Source organism: Yamadazyma tenuis, chromosome 4 (assembly GCF_029203305.1).
Source record: "Yamadazyma tenuis chromosome 4, complete sequence".
NCBI lineage: Eukaryota > Fungi > Ascomycota > Pichiomycetes > Serinales > Debaryomycetaceae > Yamadazyma > Yamadazyma tenuis.
In genome coordinates, this window is record NC_089464.1 from 409,560 (window position 1) to 426,177 (window position 16,618).

The 16,618-nt window shown below is 38.5% G+C and overlaps 7 protein-coding genes across 7 annotated transcripts; 4 read left to right on the top strand and 3 right to left on the bottom strand. All coding sequences in view use genetic code 12, as the record gives it.

Moving 5' to 3' along the window:
* Positions 1 to 382: 382 nt before the first annotated feature.
* On the top strand, positions 383 to 5,731 carry PSN45_003270 (uncharacterized protein; the record flags this gene model as incomplete). Its single annotated transcript, XM_006684436.2, has 2 exons — positions 383 to 1,717; positions 2,102 to 5,731. 2 exons carry the CDS (start codon positions 383 to 385, stop codon positions 5,729 to 5,731), a joined length of 4,965 nt encoding a protein of 1,654 aa, XP_006684499.2.
* Positions 5,732 to 5,882: 151 nt separating this feature from the next.
* On the top strand, positions 5,883 to 7,478 carry PPT1 (Palmitoyl-protein thioesterase 1; the record flags this gene model as incomplete). Its single annotated transcript, XM_006684435.2, has 1 exon — positions 5,883 to 7,478. One exon carries the CDS (start codon positions 5,883 to 5,885, stop codon positions 7,476 to 7,478), a length of 1,596 nt encoding a protein of 531 aa, XP_006684498.2.
* A 117-nt stretch (positions 7,479 to 7,595) lies between these two features.
* Positions 7,596 to 7,829, top strand: COA4 (Cytochrome oxidase assembly factor 4; the record flags this gene model as incomplete). Its single annotated transcript, XM_006684434.2, has 1 exon — positions 7,596 to 7,829. The coding sequence occupies one exon, from the start codon at positions 7,596 to 7,598 to the stop codon at positions 7,827 to 7,829; it is 234 nt and encodes a 77-aa protein (XP_006684497.2).
* A 163-nt stretch (positions 7,830 to 7,992) lies between these two features.
* On the top strand, positions 7,993 to 9,810 carry PSN45_003273 (uncharacterized protein; the record flags this gene model as incomplete). Its single annotated transcript, XM_066158043.1, has 2 exons — positions 7,993 to 8,994; positions 9,640 to 9,810. 2 exons carry the CDS (start codon positions 7,993 to 7,995, stop codon positions 9,808 to 9,810), a joined length of 1,173 nt encoding a protein of 390 aa, XP_066014140.1.
* A 359-nt stretch (positions 9,811 to 10,169) lies between these two features.
* AFG3 (AAA ATPase afg3) lies at positions 10,170 to 12,395 on the bottom strand (the record flags this gene model as incomplete). Its single annotated transcript, XM_006684432.1, has 1 exon — positions 10,170 to 12,395. One exon carries the CDS (start codon positions 12,393 to 12,395, stop codon positions 10,170 to 10,172), a length of 2,226 nt encoding a protein of 741 aa, XP_006684495.1.
* Positions 12,396 to 12,669: 274 nt separating this feature from the next.
* On the bottom strand, positions 12,670 to 14,349 carry PSN45_003275 (uncharacterized protein; the record flags this gene model as incomplete). The annotated part of the gene is made up of 1 exon (XM_066158044.1): positions 12,670 to 14,349. One exon carries the CDS (start codon positions 14,347 to 14,349, stop codon positions 12,670 to 12,672), a length of 1,680 nt encoding a protein of 559 aa, XP_066014141.1.
* Positions 14,350 to 15,362: 1,013 nt separating this feature from the next.
* KTR1 (alpha-1,2-mannosyltransferase ktr1) lies at positions 15,363 to 16,583 on the bottom strand (the record flags this gene model as incomplete). The annotated part of the gene is made up of 1 exon (XM_006684756.1): positions 15,363 to 16,583. One exon carries the CDS (start codon positions 16,581 to 16,583, stop codon positions 15,363 to 15,365), a length of 1,221 nt encoding a protein of 406 aa, XP_006684819.1.
* Between the last annotated feature and the right edge of the window lie 35 nt (positions 16,584 to 16,618).

The following is a 16,618-nucleotide window of genomic DNA, read 5'->3' on the forward strand; positions in this document are numbered from 1 at the left end:
CAAATAGGCCAAGTATTTTCGAACCTATTCTTCACACCAAGAATGCTACTATCTCGTTTCTCCCCAGATTCCATCTCTCAATAAAACAGAGACCACCCTAAAGTTCGCAGCTAATCCTGAAACATTTCCATAAATAACTAGCCAAATCGGGTAAATTGTCAATACCACCGAGCCTTGCAAAAAGAAAAAAATTTTCAACGCGCTCATATATATTTAATCCTCCTTTCAGTCCTCGTTTACTTGGAGTTACATTCTTTCTAGCCTGCCTTACGTTTTTCGTTGTTCCTACTTGTAATTTAATACCCTTGGCTGTTTGTTGGAAATTCTGCATCTTCAACTTAACTGGTATCCCCCTGGAATATTAATTGAAGTTTCAAAAATGATGCGTTCTAAACCCTCGATTCTCCTTTTGCTCACGTTCTTTTTGTTCCAAATTGTATCTGCTGATAGCGACGACTGGGATGCTTACAAATGTAACTCTACTGTGAGCTGCCCCAAATCAAGACCTTGTTGTTCTCAATATGGGATTTGTGGGGTAGGTAGTTACTGTTTGGGCGGATGTGATGTTCGTTATTCCTACAATCTTGATGCATGTATGCCTATGCCCGCTATGGAAAAGTACAGTGCTGTATTCGACAGTACAAAATTATTCATGAAGCAAACTGAATATTTGGGCAATTCTAGTGAAACTGATTGGGTTTATACTGGTTACATTGACACTTCTGATGATGCTCTTTTGATACAAATGCCTAACGGAACCACGGGTACCGTGGTCTCGTCTACAAAGTATACCTGGTATGCCAACATCACTGCTAGAATCAAATCATCCCGAGATGACGGGGTGGTTACAGCTTTTATCTTGTATTCTGATGTTCAGGATGAATTGGATCATGAATTCGTTGGCTATGACTTAACTCATCCTCAATCTAATTACTATTCTCATGGTATTTTGAATTACAACCATGCAGAAAACACTTCTGTGACTAACACGTTCAAGAACTATCATGATTACACCTTTGACTGGACTGAGGATGAAATCACCTGGTACATCGACGACAAAAAAATCCGTACATTGAAGAAGGAAGACACATGGAATTCTACCACTAAAAGGTATGATTACCCTCAAACTCCTTCTCGTATTCAATTCTCTTTATGGCCTGGTGGTGATACTTCTAACGGTGTTGGTACCATTGAGTGGGCTGGTGGTCAAATTAACTGGGATTCTCAAGACATTCAAGATTATGGCTACTACTACGCGTTTATCAAAGAAATTACTGTTATCCCTCATGATTTGCCCTCGGACATTGAGGAGGTCGAATCGGAAGACGGTGGTGATGATTTCAATGCCTACCTCTATAATAGTACTGATGCTGATGAAAACAATATTTACTTGACTAACAAGAAAACTTGGCTTGGGAATGATGAGGCTACTGGTTTAGACCCTGATAACGAAGATGATGATGAAGACGACTCTAAAACCGAAACTGTGGTAGAGACTTCAGGATCTCAAGTACACACTAAGACTACGACGAAGACGAAGTCTAAAAGTACTGTTTCAGCTTCCTTACCTACAGCTAAAGCCACCACCTCCACTTCTAACTATAATCCAAGTGCTGGAATCGGTGGATTTGTACAAGATTCTGATGCCACTTCGTCTTCTTCTACGACCAGTTCTGGTTCTGGTGCATCCACTTCAAGTAATACATTAGGAGGTTTAGTTGGTTTCTTTGTTACTGTTGGATTCGGATTTTTTTGGATTTAGTCCCTTCAACTATATAGGATTTGGGTATATTTAAATTAAGGAAAAAGAAAAACATCTAGTAGGTTATTATTAAAGGCATGTCTATATTGGCTGCAATCATTTATTACAGCACCTTTGCTACTGACACCTATTGAGAGTTTATTGGTGAATACACGCCCTCCTTTTTTTTGGCGTGTTCGATCGATTCGAGCTTGAAAAATGAACAACAAATTATCATTGAATCGACAACAACAGAAAAAGCTTTTCAGCAATCAGACCAATTGGATCTAAATACGTGTTTTTGAAGTAACATATCAACAATCTGTAGCTGTTTTACTTATTCTGTGGCCAAAAATGAAGATGTTAACCAAGTTCGAGTCCAAGTCATCAAGGGCTAAAGGGGTGGCATTACACCCTAAAAGGCCTTGGGTTTTGGTATCCTTACATTCATCAACTATCCAACTCTGGGATTATCGGATGGGTACATTAATCGATAGATTCGAAGATCACTCCGGTCCCGTGAGGTGTGTAAGCTTTCATCCTACTCAGCCTTTGTTTGTTTCAGGTGGTGACGATTATTCAATTAAAGTGTGGTCGTTGAACTCAAGGAAATGTATTTTTACCTTGAACGGACACTTGGATTATCTCAGATCTGTATCTTTCCATCATGATTTACCTTGGATCCTTTCCTGTTCTGATGATCAAACCATTAGGATATGGAATTGGCAAAACAGACAAGAAATTGCCTGCTTGACAGGTCATAACCATTATGTGATGTCAGCTCAATTTCATCCAAAAGAAGATTTGATCGTATCAGCATCTTTGGACCAAACCGTTAGAGTTTGGGATATTTCTGGTTTAAGAAAGAAACACTCAGCTCCAACTTCATCCATTAGATCATTTGAAGATCAATTACAAAGACAGCAATTACCTCAGCAGGATATTTTTGGAAATGTTAACGCTGTCGTCAAGTTTGTATTGGAAGGTCATGATAAAGGAGTTAATTATGCTGCCTTCCATCCTACTTTACCATTGATTGTATCTGGTGGTGACGATAGGTTGGTCAAATTATGGAGAATGAGTGAAACAAAAGCTTGGGAAGTTGATTCCTGTAGAGGACATACCGGTACTGTTTTAGCAACCATATTCCACCCTCATCAAGATTTAATCTTATCAGTAGGTGATGACAAAACCATCAGAGTCTGGGATTTGAACAAGAGAACTCCTGTTAAGCAATTTAGACGTGAACATGACAGATTCTGGGACATTGCTTGTCACCCAACTGTGAATTTATTTGCTGGGTGTCATGACTCGGGTGTTATGATCTTCAAATTAGAAAGAGAAAGACCAGCATATTCTATATTCCAGAATAAGTTGTACTTTGTTAACAATGAAAAACAAATTCAATGTTACGACTACCAGAAAAAGGAAACTTCCTTGCCAATGTTATCTTTGAAAAAGATTGGTAAAACTTGGTCTTTTATGAGAACTTTATCTTACAATCAGGCGGACAATTCTATTTTGGTCACCCATGGTTCTAGTGACGATGGAAAATACTCTTTAATCACCTTACCGAAACATGTCACCGGCGCTATAGAACCTACTGACGCTAGACAAGGGGAATGTAACTTTGCTTGTTTCATCTCCAGAAACAGATTTGTTACTTTCACCAAGTCAAATAAGCTGTTGGAGGTGAAAGACCTCAACAACAACACTACCAAGTCCATTCAGTTGGATTCTTCTGTTCAAGATGTCTTGTATGGTGGTCCCGGTCGTGTTTTATTGGTGAAGAGCCACTCTGTTATCAACTATGATGTTCAACAAAGAAAAGAATTGGGAGAAATCAGTGCCAATAATGTTAAGTATGTATCTTGGTCTAACAGTGGTCAATATTTGGCATTATTATCTAAGCACACCATCACCATTGCTACCAAGGACTTGGAATTGGTCAACTCATTGCATGAAACTATTAGAATCAAGAGTGCCGCTTGGGATGATTCAGACGTTTTGTTGTATACCACTTTGAATCACATCAAGTACACCTTATTGAATGGAGATAATGGTATTATCAAGACATTGGCTAACATCTTGTATCTTACAAAGGTTTCTCAAAGCAAGGTTTACTGTTTGAATCGTGCAGGTGAAGTTGAAGTGGTTACTATTGACCCTACTGAGTTCAGATTCAAGAGAGCTTTAGTGAACAAAAACTTGAAGGAAGTGGTCAGAATGATTAATAATTCGAACTTAGTTGGACAAAATATCATTTCTTACTTGCAGAAGAAAGGTTACCCCGAAGTAGCTTTAGCCTTTGTCTCTGATCCGGAGTCAAGATTTGTTTTAGCTTTGGAAAGTGGTAACTTAGCTGTGGCCTTGGAAGAAGCTAAAAAATTGAACAATAACTCTATTTGGGAAAAGCTTGCTGAGGAAGCTTTAAATGAAGGTAATATTGAGATTGTTGAATTTTGTTACCAAAATCTTCACTTGTTCGACAAGTTGTCTTTCCTTTATGTCTACAAGGGTGACACGGAGCGCTTGAACAAAATGGCAACCATTGCTGAACATCGGAGTGATTATTCTTCTTTGATTCAAAATACCTTCTACAATGGAGATATCAAGAAGAGGTGTCAGGTTTACATTCAAAGTGGTATGTTACCTTTAGCCTATACTGTGGCTAAGTCTAATGGCCTTGAAGATTTATGTGCAGAAATCTTGAATGAAGCTGGAATCAAAGAAGAGGATATTGAATTGCCTGAACTTAGTGAACCACTTCAAGTTCCCGAACCAGTTGCTGAGCCAATTCAAAATTGGCCATTGAAACCATCTGAGTTGAGTTTCTTTGAAAGTGCTCAATTAAATGGGGGTTTGGATGATTTAACTCTCGAAGAATCTGATAGCATTGCTCCCAAAGACTTGGAAGCCTCTCAATTAGAATTGGAAGAAGAATTTGATGATGAAAATATTGAAGAGGATGAAGGTGGATGGGGCTTGGATGATGATGACCTCGATATTGATGAAGATCAAGTCTTTGATGCCCAGACGGATAAAGAAGCAGCTGATGCTTCAAATGCTCCAGCTGTGGATGGGGAAATTGCTTTCTGGCTTCGTAACGCAAAGACTGCTGCTCAATATGTTGCTGCTGGAGCTTTTGAACAAGCTGCTTCTATGTTACATAAGCAGTTAGGTGTCTCTGATTTTGAACCATTGAGAGAGAGATTCTTGGAAGTTTATGAATCATCCAAATTATACTTACCAGGTGTGGATGGTTTACCTGCTATGAAAGATTATATCAGAGTTGATAATGACGAAGATAATCCAAACAAGTTTTTGCCTTTCATACCAGGCTTTGAAGGCTTGGAAGATAAATTGGCCGTCGGTTTCAAATACTTTAAGGATAATAACTTGGAAAAAGCCATTAAAGTATTCAGGGAAATCATATATACTATAACGGTTCTCACTGTTGAAGATGAAGATCAGGAATCTAAATGTGAAGACATATTGTTATTGTGTCGTGAGTACATTTTAGGTCTAACTATCGAATTAACTCGTCGTCAAGTTGAAACTTCAGATCCAAAACGTAACTTGGAATTGGCTGCCTACTTCACCAGAACCAAATTACAAAAACCACATAAGATCAATGCTTTGCAAGTTGCCATGAGTCAATGTTTCAAGAATAAAAACTACTCTAGTGCTTCATATTTTGCTGATGAGTTATTGTCACTTGTAAGCTCTGGACCAAGAGCTGAGCAAGCTAAAAAATTGAAGGCAAAAGCTGAAACAATTCCTGGTGATGCTATAGAAATTGACTTTGACCTGTATGCCGAGTTTGAGATTTGTGCCTCAAGTCTAACACCAATTTACAAAGGATCACCTTCTATTACTGAAACTTTAGTTGGAGCTAAGTACAAGCCAGACGAACTTGGCAATATCTGTAAAATTACTAAGATAACCAAAATTGGTGCTGCAGCTTCTGGTTTAAGAATAAAAGGTTGAGTAACTTTAGATTCCTTTTTTATATTGTTCATTCATTTTTTATATCTAATAAAAGTTTTTAGTTGGAGCCCAATTTTTTAAGTTCTCACTGTGAGATTAAAAGAACTGAGTTTTTTCATCTCGGTTACATTGTTGGAGTATTTTTTTTCAAATGCTGGAAACTAAAACAAGAGCCCTAGACCTTAAGAATGAAGGTAACAAATGCCTTAAGGAAAACAAATTCGAAGATGCAGTAGAGAATTATACCAAAGCTATTGAGTTGGAACCTACCAATCCTGTCTTTTTTTCCAACAGAGCCCAAGCCAATATAAAGTTAGAAAACTATGGTTTAGCTATATCTGACTGTGATCAAGCATTGGAACTTGACCCAGATATGGTTAAGGCTTACTACAGAAAGGGTGTGGCGTTGATGGCCATCTTCAAACACAAAGAAGCTCAACAAAATTTCAAGGCTATCTTAACCAGAGTGCCGAACGATAAGTTAACGTTAGAAAACTACAAACAATGTGGAAACTTCTTAAAAAAGCAAGCGTTTGAACGTGCCATTGCTGGCAACGATAAGGACTTGCTCATAAACAGTCTAAATTATGATTCCATATTGATTGAAAAGCACTGGGAAGGTCCGGAGTTAAAGGTTATGGTCGAAAAAAATGGAAAAGAAGTGGTAGACTTGAATATTGAAGGGCTTAACATCGACTACTTGAGGTATATGATTAAGCTTTTCAAAGAAGGCGGCAAAATTCCCAAGAAACATGCTTTTGCAATCATCGCTAAAGTATATACGTTATTGAAACGGGAGAAGAGTATGGTTGAAATAAGATTGCCACATTCACAAATAGACACAATGACCAGTCCTGACGAAATTATTCTTGCTGGTGGGAAAAAGTTAACAGTTGTTGGTGACACACATGGACAGTTCTTTGATGTGTTGAACTTATTTCAAAAGTTTGGATTCGTTTCTGATGAGCATGTTTATTTGTTTAATGGGGATTTTGTGGATAGAGGCTCGTGGTCTTGTGAAGTGGCCTTTTACTTATTTGTGTTGAAAATCTTGTATCCTCATTCAATTTTCATCAACAGAGGAAATCATGAAACTAACGATATGAACAAAACATATGGCTTCACTGATGAGTGTGAGCATAAATACTCTCAAAAAGTATTTGAAGCATTTGCTGAATCCTTTGGAGCACTTCCTTATGCCGCTTTAATCAATGGATCTTACTTGTGTATGCATGGAGGATTGTTCTCCAGAGATGATGTCACTTTGAAAGAAATTAAGAACTTTAACCGGTTCCCAACATCTGGTTCTACTCAACCACCGAGGGATGGAATTGCCATGGAACTTTTGTGGACCGATCCTCAACCTGAAGTTGGTCGCTCTCAATCCAAAAGAGGTATTGGAATGCAATTTGGACCCGATATTACGGAGAGATTCTGTTTAAACAATAAGATTAGAAAAGTGTTAAGATCCCATGAGGTGAGAATGGGAGGAGTTGAAGAAGAACACAATGGGAGACTTATTACTGTTTTTAGTGCCCCTAACTACTGCGATTCTACCGGTAATTTGGGTGGTGTGGTGCACTTTGTTGAGAATCCTAAATATAATAAAGCAACGGATCAAGAAGATGGCTATAAAACTGCAGACGATCCTAACTGTCCTTGGAGCTTGCAAATTGAAACCTTCGATGCCGTTCCACATCCGGATTTAAAACCAATGGCATATTCTAAAAGTGGATTTGGTTATTAATTGAACTCTGTATTTCCCTGTATTATTTAAAGTCACCAAATGTAAATTTAATATTTATTTGCTCAGTTTCCCAGAGAAAATCAAAGTGCTGAATTTTGCCAATTTTGCAATTACATGATGAAACCCTCTTACAACCAAAATGCCACACATGATGATGATGATGACAATGATGAGCCCGACGAATGGGATAAGCGAATCATAGCAACGGGCTGTCACGACGAGAATCTCCTGCTTCAATTGTGCCATGCAGATACTGGGGATTGGAGAATGTGTGCAAAAGAACTCGAAGCTTTTAGGAAATGCTGGAACAAAAATAATAATGATGAAAGAACTTCTACTGTTGATAATTAATAATCACTTTAATATCAGTTTGATTACATGTTCCTGTTACATAGAGAAGACTTCATCGGTTTGTAAATAGAAAACATCTGCTTAAAACGCATTTTATGTATATAAAAACCTGTCTTCACTTTTCGCACCTTTCTGCCCTGTTTATATGAACCTTTATACAATAATGGATCTGAGCGAAGACAAGCAACGAACAGCAATTACCATAGAGCTGCACCTTACAGACCTGATTTCCCTTGAACTTTCTGAAGATTCCCCGATAGAGTCCGAGTTCCTCCAAGTACAAGAAGGTAAAACCTATCGATCTGAGCAAGAGTTTCAAGAAGAAATAGATAAGCTAAAGATTGCTAGTAATAAGAAGTTCCTTACTAAATGGGAAGAGATACTACAAAAGTACTCACAAATTGATGATGATGTGGAAAGTGATGAAATAGACCTTGTTACTGGGCAGATCACCATTGATAATGGCCATTTAAGATCTTTAAGAAACGAAACCAAATTCAATCAGCATAGAAATGTTTGGTCAGTCGATTATGATGCCGAAAGAGATAGGCAGAAAGCACATAAACAAGAAAAGAGGCTAAATTCTCAGAAGAATAAAGTCAAAGAACACTTGAAGGCTCAAGATCTATTCATTCTGAGTAGTTCCCACAATTATAGAAGTCCAATAAGAAAGGTTTCGCCAGATAATATTCTACTACTCGACCCTTCACCTACCAAGAAGCAGAAGTTATCCCCAACTAAAACACCCCAAAAATTGACTTTTGATGTTGGCTCTCCTAGTGAAAGTGTTGTATCGGACTCGGAAGACCTGCTAATCGAGTTACAAGTCAGCAAGACTTCCACGCCAACAAAACCGGCAGCCCATCATCCCTTCATTCTCAACGACAAGAATGATCTTAATGAGAGCAGCGAAGAAGATGTACATAATGATGAAGGAAGTAATAATCAAAACAGTGATGAAGATTCGACAGAAGACAATGAAACTGCTTCTGAAGAGGATCCTTTCATAGACAAGTCCACCAGTCTAATCATAAGTAAAAGAGATCTAGCATTCAGCATTAGGCCCTTGCTGTTATCTGATGGTTCCAGTAGTGTCATTGGGGATAATGAAGATATTTCTAGTAGCCCTGTTAACGACGAATTTGAAGAAGAGTATCTGATTGTTGTAAATCCTCAACTGTACATCAAGACATCCAAGAATCAGATATTTACATGTTGTTTTCATAGCTGCTATTACACTACCGGAAATAAGGGGATCTTTGAAAGACACCTACTTGAAAAACATAGATTCGAGTTATATATTATGGGGTATCCAATTTCAGAGGAAGAAATCGATCGAACAAGAACTCCCAAAATAACACACCTGATGATCAATTCTTTAGGTGAAACTTTCCCGTTGGTTCATGAGGTGCCCCCTTTACCGCTTTCCCTGGATGGTGAGATGTTCAAATGTGAGTTGTTCATCAAGAATGGCAAAAAGCAATGTAAACGTCAATTTTTAACAGTCAATGAGTTGAATTATCACCATGACAATTATCCATTCCAATGCTCTTATAAGACGCAAGTTTATGTTTGTCCTGTTCTTGGGTGTGGTTTCATGACAGATGAGGGTTATTTTCATTGGAGACAGCATTTCATTATGTTAAACCATCATACAGCTGCAGAACCTAGAGGCACAGTAATGGATGAAGAAGCGCTCCAAAAGGTATCACTTTCAAGTGGTTCAGGTAGTCAAAAAGGTAGCCAGACGTCACTCCTGGTAAAGCAATGGGATATACATCGATTCACGAGCATCCCTTCTTCATTGAAGAACAATTCGATGGTTATGAAGGAGATTGATGATTTGTTCAACGAAGTCGATGATGATGAGAACAAAATATCCCACGATTTTGAAAGTAAGAAGTCAAGGGAAGTCGAAGTTAAAACTCCTCGTTTGGGCTATGATAACATTGTCAATACCACAGACACTCTCAAAAGCTAGTTTTCAACTTGTCGAGAGATATTAAGCGAAATAAACCCCATGTTCAATATTGTTGTATCAATATTTATGTATTATAGTAATTACTACAATTAGAACGATTAGCAAGTTTCTTAAGAGACTGTTAGTTCAATACAAATTCATTCTCACTAGTAAATCAATTCTGAATTGTTTATACATAGGGCAATGGGTGTCTATTTATATGAATATCCTTATAAATTAAGAATAAAGAGACTAATTACAAGAAAGAGATTGAATACTCTAGTATATGGCACGACAGGTAAACGTAGCTTGAACTTCAGAAAATTCAAGCAGCTAATATACGTTAACCAGGCTCCATGTTCAACATAAATGACCAAAACTTAACTGGTGGGAGCAGCTGAACCCTGGTCTTCAATTTTTTTACGTGGCTTGAAGGCATCGGTACCTTTAATATACTTATCAAAAGCATCGTTCCTTTCCCGGAAAGGTCTTGGGCCAACCAATCTGATCATATCTTCTCTGGTTAAGACTTCCTTCTTATACAATTCTTCGGCAACACTGTCTACTAATTCGATTTTTTCAGTCAACAATTTCTTGCAGGCAATGTAAGCTTCATCAATAAACCTTTTGACTTCAGTATCGATTAATCGGGCAGTTTTCTCCGAATAATTGTTGTGAACTCTGTATCCTTCAGCATCTTCTCCATTATCATAATATATGCTACCAATTTTGTCTGACATACCCAACTTCAAGATCATTGATTGTGCCATTTGAGTGACTTTCTTGAAATCGTCGGAGGCTCCCGTAGTTACAGTGTCAAAGTGCAACTCTTCTGAGACTCTTCCACCTAATGTCATAATCATTCTGTGGTAGTACTGTTCTTTAGACAACAAGTATTGATCCTTTGGTAAATATTGGGCATATCCTAAAGCTCCTTGGCCTCTGGGGATGATCGAAACCTTTACCAATGGATCTGCAAATTCCAAAAACCATCCACAAATAGCATGACCTGCCTCATGGTAAGCGACGGTTTTCTTTTCATCCAAAGACAAAACTCTAGATTTCTTTTCCAATCCGGCTATGACTCTTTCAATTGCCTGTTCAAAATGAGGAACGTCAACTGAAGTGGCATCTTCTCTAGCAGCAATCAAAGCACCTTCGTTACAACAGTTGGCGATATCAGCACCGGAAAATCCGGGTGTCAACGCACCTAATCTTCCAGCTAAATTTTCAATAGCCTCAGATTTTAACTGTTGGTACTTGTTGAAATCAACATCTTGTTTGGTAGCCTTGATATCCTCATCACATTTCAAAGTTAATTTAGACAAATGCACTTTGAAAATCTCTTTTCTTCCTTCGATGTCGGGAATATCAATAGAGATGTGTCTGTCAAATCTTCCGGGTCTTAATAATGCCTTATCTAATATGTCAACTCTGTTAGTACCTGCTAAAACAACAACATGGTCAGAGGATTCAAATCCATCCATTTCGACCAATAATTGATTCAATGTGTTCTCTTTTTCGTCATTTCCCATTCTGCCATTTCCTCTCTCTCTTCCAATGGCATCAATTTCATCAACAAAAATAATCGATGGAGCCATTTCTCTTGCGGTTTTAAATAAGTCACGAACTCTGGAGGCACCAATACCAACAAACATTTCAACGAACTCCGAACCGGAAACAGATAAGAAGGGGACGTTTGCTTCACCGGCCGTTGCTTTGGCTAATAAAGTTTTACCTGTACCGGGGGGACCAGATAAAATTGCACCTCTAGGGATCTTAGCCCCCAACTTTTCGTACTTAGTTGGGTTTTGTAAGAACTTGACAAATTCCATGATTTCTTCCTTTGATTCTTCACAACCAGCAACATCTTTAAATCTAATTTTAACGTCATTCTCTTGATTGAACAATTTTGCTTTTGATTTACCTATTTTAAAGATATTGTTTGGTCCGCCACCACCAGGAGAATTTGGTCTCCTAGAGGTTAAGTAATAAATACCACCAATTAATAGAAGTGTTGGTAAGATAGGCAAAACATAATTCATCCAATCATCCTTTTCGCTAAATGAAATCGGGATTCTTTCGTTGATAGGAATTCCCAAGTTATTCTGAATTTCATTGATCTCCTTCTCGAAGAAATCCACGGATCCAATGGCGAAATATATCGCAGGTTTGCCATTATAAGCTTGATAGGTTTGGTCCAGTACAGCACCTTGAATTAAATCGGCTTTTACCAAATATCTGTTGACTACAGTTATTTTGGTCACCAAACCTTTCATGAAGTATTTGGTTTTGAAGTCTTGGAAGGATAACTCATTTTCATGGTCGGGTGAAGAGTTGGAGGCGAGCATGGCAATAAGTATTCCTCCAAGTAATAACCCCCCGAGGACTTTATTGATGGTGCCACGATCAATGTTATAGAAATTCAAATTATTCAAGTCCAAGTTTGGGTTCTTCTCCTTCAAACGCTTCTTAAGCTCTTCTCGAAACTCTTTCTCTTCTTCCTCTTTCGTTTTCTCCTTTTGCTTCTCGTGATCCTGCTTATCGTGATCTTTTTGGTTGTCTTCCTTGTGGTCTTTATTATCTCGATTTTGTTGGTTCAACATCCATCTTGAATGCAGAAATTTCACCACAGGACTGGATATAAAAGTCCGCTGGGGAAACAACCTCGGACCCATGTTAAAAGTCCTTGAAGGACCCTTAACATAGCGCAAGGATAACTTGAACATTGAGTAAATTATATTTTTGCCGTTAGCGATAGTTTTCGAAAAAAAAATGTTACTGCGGAACATTCAAAGGTGAGTCGTGTGGTCGATCGATATTGAATTTGTCGTTATCATTATATTATATGTAAGTTGTATATGGATAATGTCACAAAGTTTAACGTGTATCAAAAACAAATTGATCCCATGTCTTTTCACAAATCTCTAAGAACTTCTTCTTATCTTTAGCAAAGTCATTAACTTCAACAGAGGGTATGTTGTTATCATCATCATTATTATTATTATCATTATCACTGTTATTAGTTGTAGAAGCATTTGTGGCTTCAGAAGACTCGAGCTTACCCAGTTCCTTGGATTTGTCAGACTTTTCTTTATCTGGCTTGTTCCCGGTATCGTGGAATATTCTAAAATTGAATACTTTTTCGTTCATAAAGTTAATAGAACCAAAAATATCATCTTTACTGCCGAAAAGTGCATTGTGCTCAGAATACTTTTCCTCCATTTCTCTCAATTCGTCTTCTGAAACCGGGGATCGGTCGTCCTCGATGAATCTTTTCATGTTCAGAGTGTAATCGAAGAATTCCTTTTGAGCCGATAATGGTTGGGATTTGAGTGGGGCATCTTTAATGAGATCTCCATGATACACATCAATGACTTTTGATGGTCCTTTTTTTGGCACCAGTTGCATTGAGGGATGATTGCATTTACTGAGAGTTTGTTGTGAGCCAGAAGATGGCCCCAAAGCTTGTTGTGACTGAGCTAGGGCCTGTGCTCGGGCTTGGGCTTGGGCTTGGGCTTGAGCCTGGGCTTGGGCTTGAGCCTGGGCTTGGGCTTCAGCCTGGGCTTGTACTTGAACTTGAGCCTGGGCTTGTACTTGAGCTTGAGCTTGAGCTTGTATTGGCCCGCTCAGAAAGTGCTGTGATTGAAGAGGAGGGAGAAATGGATAAACTCTGGTGTAGGTGTTTGCAGATGGCTGTGGTGTATACTGCTGATAATAATATCTTGACCTTGGGAAGAAAGGAGACGTTGTTGTATAAGGATGCTGAGGTATCACCCTCACTCTCTTTTTCAGGTTATATGGTGATGATTTATGGGGGGTCAAGTAGGTTGGAAACTTGACGTTAGAAATAGGAGTGGTCTGGAATTTCTTGGATGGATTGACTTTGAACTTGCTTATCAAAGGAGCTGATTGAATCATCGGCTTGGGATTAATGGAAATATCCATACTCAACGGAGCTGGAACATGACTTCTCTTCAATCCTCTTCCAGATACTGGAGCGGAAAGCTTGTCGTCGAGGGATGGGGAGGTACTTGTCGTAGTCTTGACTACTTTAATATCAGCTTCAAAGGAAGAGCCTTTTCCGGAGTTAGATTCCTCCTTATTCGTTGTGTTTTCATCATCACCATTATACGTTTGTGTACTATTTTCTTCATTTTGACCTGGTGATACATCATCATCATCAGTACCCGAATTTCGGGCTGCTATCAAGTGCTTTTGTTGGAGTTGAATTTGTTGTGAGAGTTTCATGGTGCTTCTCATTTCGTCACTCAACTGGGACAATCCAGGGCTAACGATTCGTAAGGCCAAGTCAGAGTTTTTATCTTTAGTATAATTTACTTTCACATGAGTAATCTTTCCGCCTGACGACTCAGTAGTTTGTTTGGGAGCAGGGTCTTGAGTGGAATCCAGTGACGTGGTATTGTAAGAACCGGAGGAATTATCATCGGGGTTAATAGCCGACCTTGATATGTTCATGTCTGATAAGTTCAAAGAAGTTGGTCTATGACGTTCACTGGTCACTTTTATCGAAACAGTATCTACTTCACCGGGGGACATTGTAGAAGAAGGACCAGCAAGTTGAAAAAATAAAATTGGTTATAGGATTCAATCAATAAGAAAATAATAGGTAGTGAATATTTCACGTTTCAAACAATGGACAAGGTGGAATGTGTGATAAAGAATGAGGTTGGATAATAAACCAAAATTGTATATGGGACACAGCGATGCAATGAACAACAATAACTTCTGGCGACGTGTGTGTTGTTAGTGCCAGCAAAAAAATATCGCTTAGTTAGATATAGTGTGAATGTATTCCCCTTTCTCGATGGTTTGTCTTAAAAGATACGTCTAGTTTATGCGTACGCTGGCTTCAAAAGAATGTGAATAAAGGCTTGAACCTGAATCAGAAGCTTAGTTTTCACGTAAAGTGTAGCTTTTGACAAGGACTTTTGTTAGATAAATTCAATAACAAAGCCTTTAAAATTATAAATTATTCGAGCTTTGGCTGCCCTATTATGTATTATACCAGGAAATTTTCGCTGTGGGAAAAAATGTACGTGGGCGGTCGAATTATAAGATGATACAATGGAAGATCTTTTAGTCTTGCAGGTTGTGATGTGGTAATGTTAAACGCGATAGGGCACAAGCGGATTTCTAGAAATGTTACCAGGGTAAAAATGATGAGAGGCGTGTAGCGGCGTAAGTGGAAGATCGTTTTTCAGTATCTTGTACAAATCTGATGAGAGCAAGAAGGGTAAGCATGATGTTTGGTAGGTATTATTTCCACAAGACAGTGGGTGTGGATATTATGTAGAATTCCGGCCATGAAAGAAAATTTCATTTGGCAAGGAGTGTGTTACAAAGGTCAATTTGGTGCACATTTTTTGGTGGAACATTGTAGTGCATCGAGTCCTACATAGATGTAAATAAGGTATATCGCGCACTATAGAAATGTTTCAGTGTTTTCCTGTAGAGACGAGACGATATAAAAAGTGTCTAATTTACGTTAAGAGTTTTATTTGCAACTAAATAACAGAAGAAAGCCAAATTGTATACAAAAGAGTTCTCGATCATCCACTAAAGTTCTCCCAACCCTTCATTCTAGGTAAGTTCTTCACGGTGTGGAACTTTTTTGTGCAAGAATAATCCTTCCAGGTAAAATCATCTTTAGGATCACAAGCACATCTCTTCGCTTTTCTAATTTCGGGGTCAACTGGACAATTGTTGAATGGAACATGGAAGTATCCAACGTCGTCAAAGAAGTGGATCTCGTCTTTGTTTAAGAACAATGCTGCAGCAATCGAGTGCACGGGAGCATCCCCCCATCTTTCGTAAAAGAACCCACCAGCTTTATCCAAATGGTCGAAATATGCTCTATAAGCATCGGATCTCCAGAAGTTCAAATCGGCAACCTCAAAGTTAGACCAGAAATGGCATCCGTTATAAGTTTCACCTCCATCGGAAGATAACCATTCCAACATATTGTCCTTGGCTAAGTATTGTTGGTTGTTCTTGATGAATTCCTTGGTAGTATCCCATAATGTTGGAATTGTTTCCTTATATTCAGGCAAAGTGATAGTGAAAGAATATCTTTTCTTATTATCCTTCATGAACTTGAAAATATCGTAATCAACGTCACAGAAGATATTGATATCTGGTTCAACTCTCCAATAGTATTCATATTCATCTAACAATGGATGTCTCCAGAAGAAACCGGATTCGTATCTACACATGTGTCTGTAAGGAACAGACCCACCATAGATCACCTTCTTCTCGACCATCTTTTCTCTACCCTCAGCAGCCTTAGCTTGGTCAATCCAATCGGGGTAAGACCATTGTTCTTTGGGGATAAGACCGTATTTGGTTGTACCACTAACAATAGAGCTGGTAGTTTCCTTAAACTCATCGGTGAATTCTTCATCGTTCAAAAACACCCAGTCGTAGTGGAATTTACCATTGAATCTATCTTCCACTTGTCTAATAGATTTCAACAAACCGTATAAATCTGAGTTTCTGGCCAAAGAAACAAAGGTCGCCTTAATTTTTTCACCGGGAACTGGGACTAATTTTTCAGCTCCGACTGTTTGTTGAACAGCCTTTACTGGTGATGAACCAGGAGAAACTTCCTTGGTATCCTTACTGGCGGCATCAGATTTTGGAGCGTCTGAAGCTGGTTTTGCTGTAGGTGTCAGGTAACTTGATCCTGTGGACAAAATGTACCCACAAACAATCAATAATAAGGCGAATACAGCGAATCTAATGATTCTAGCATTTGACCTCGAAGAACTCATATTCAGATGGTGTTCACAGAAAGAATAAACCCAAA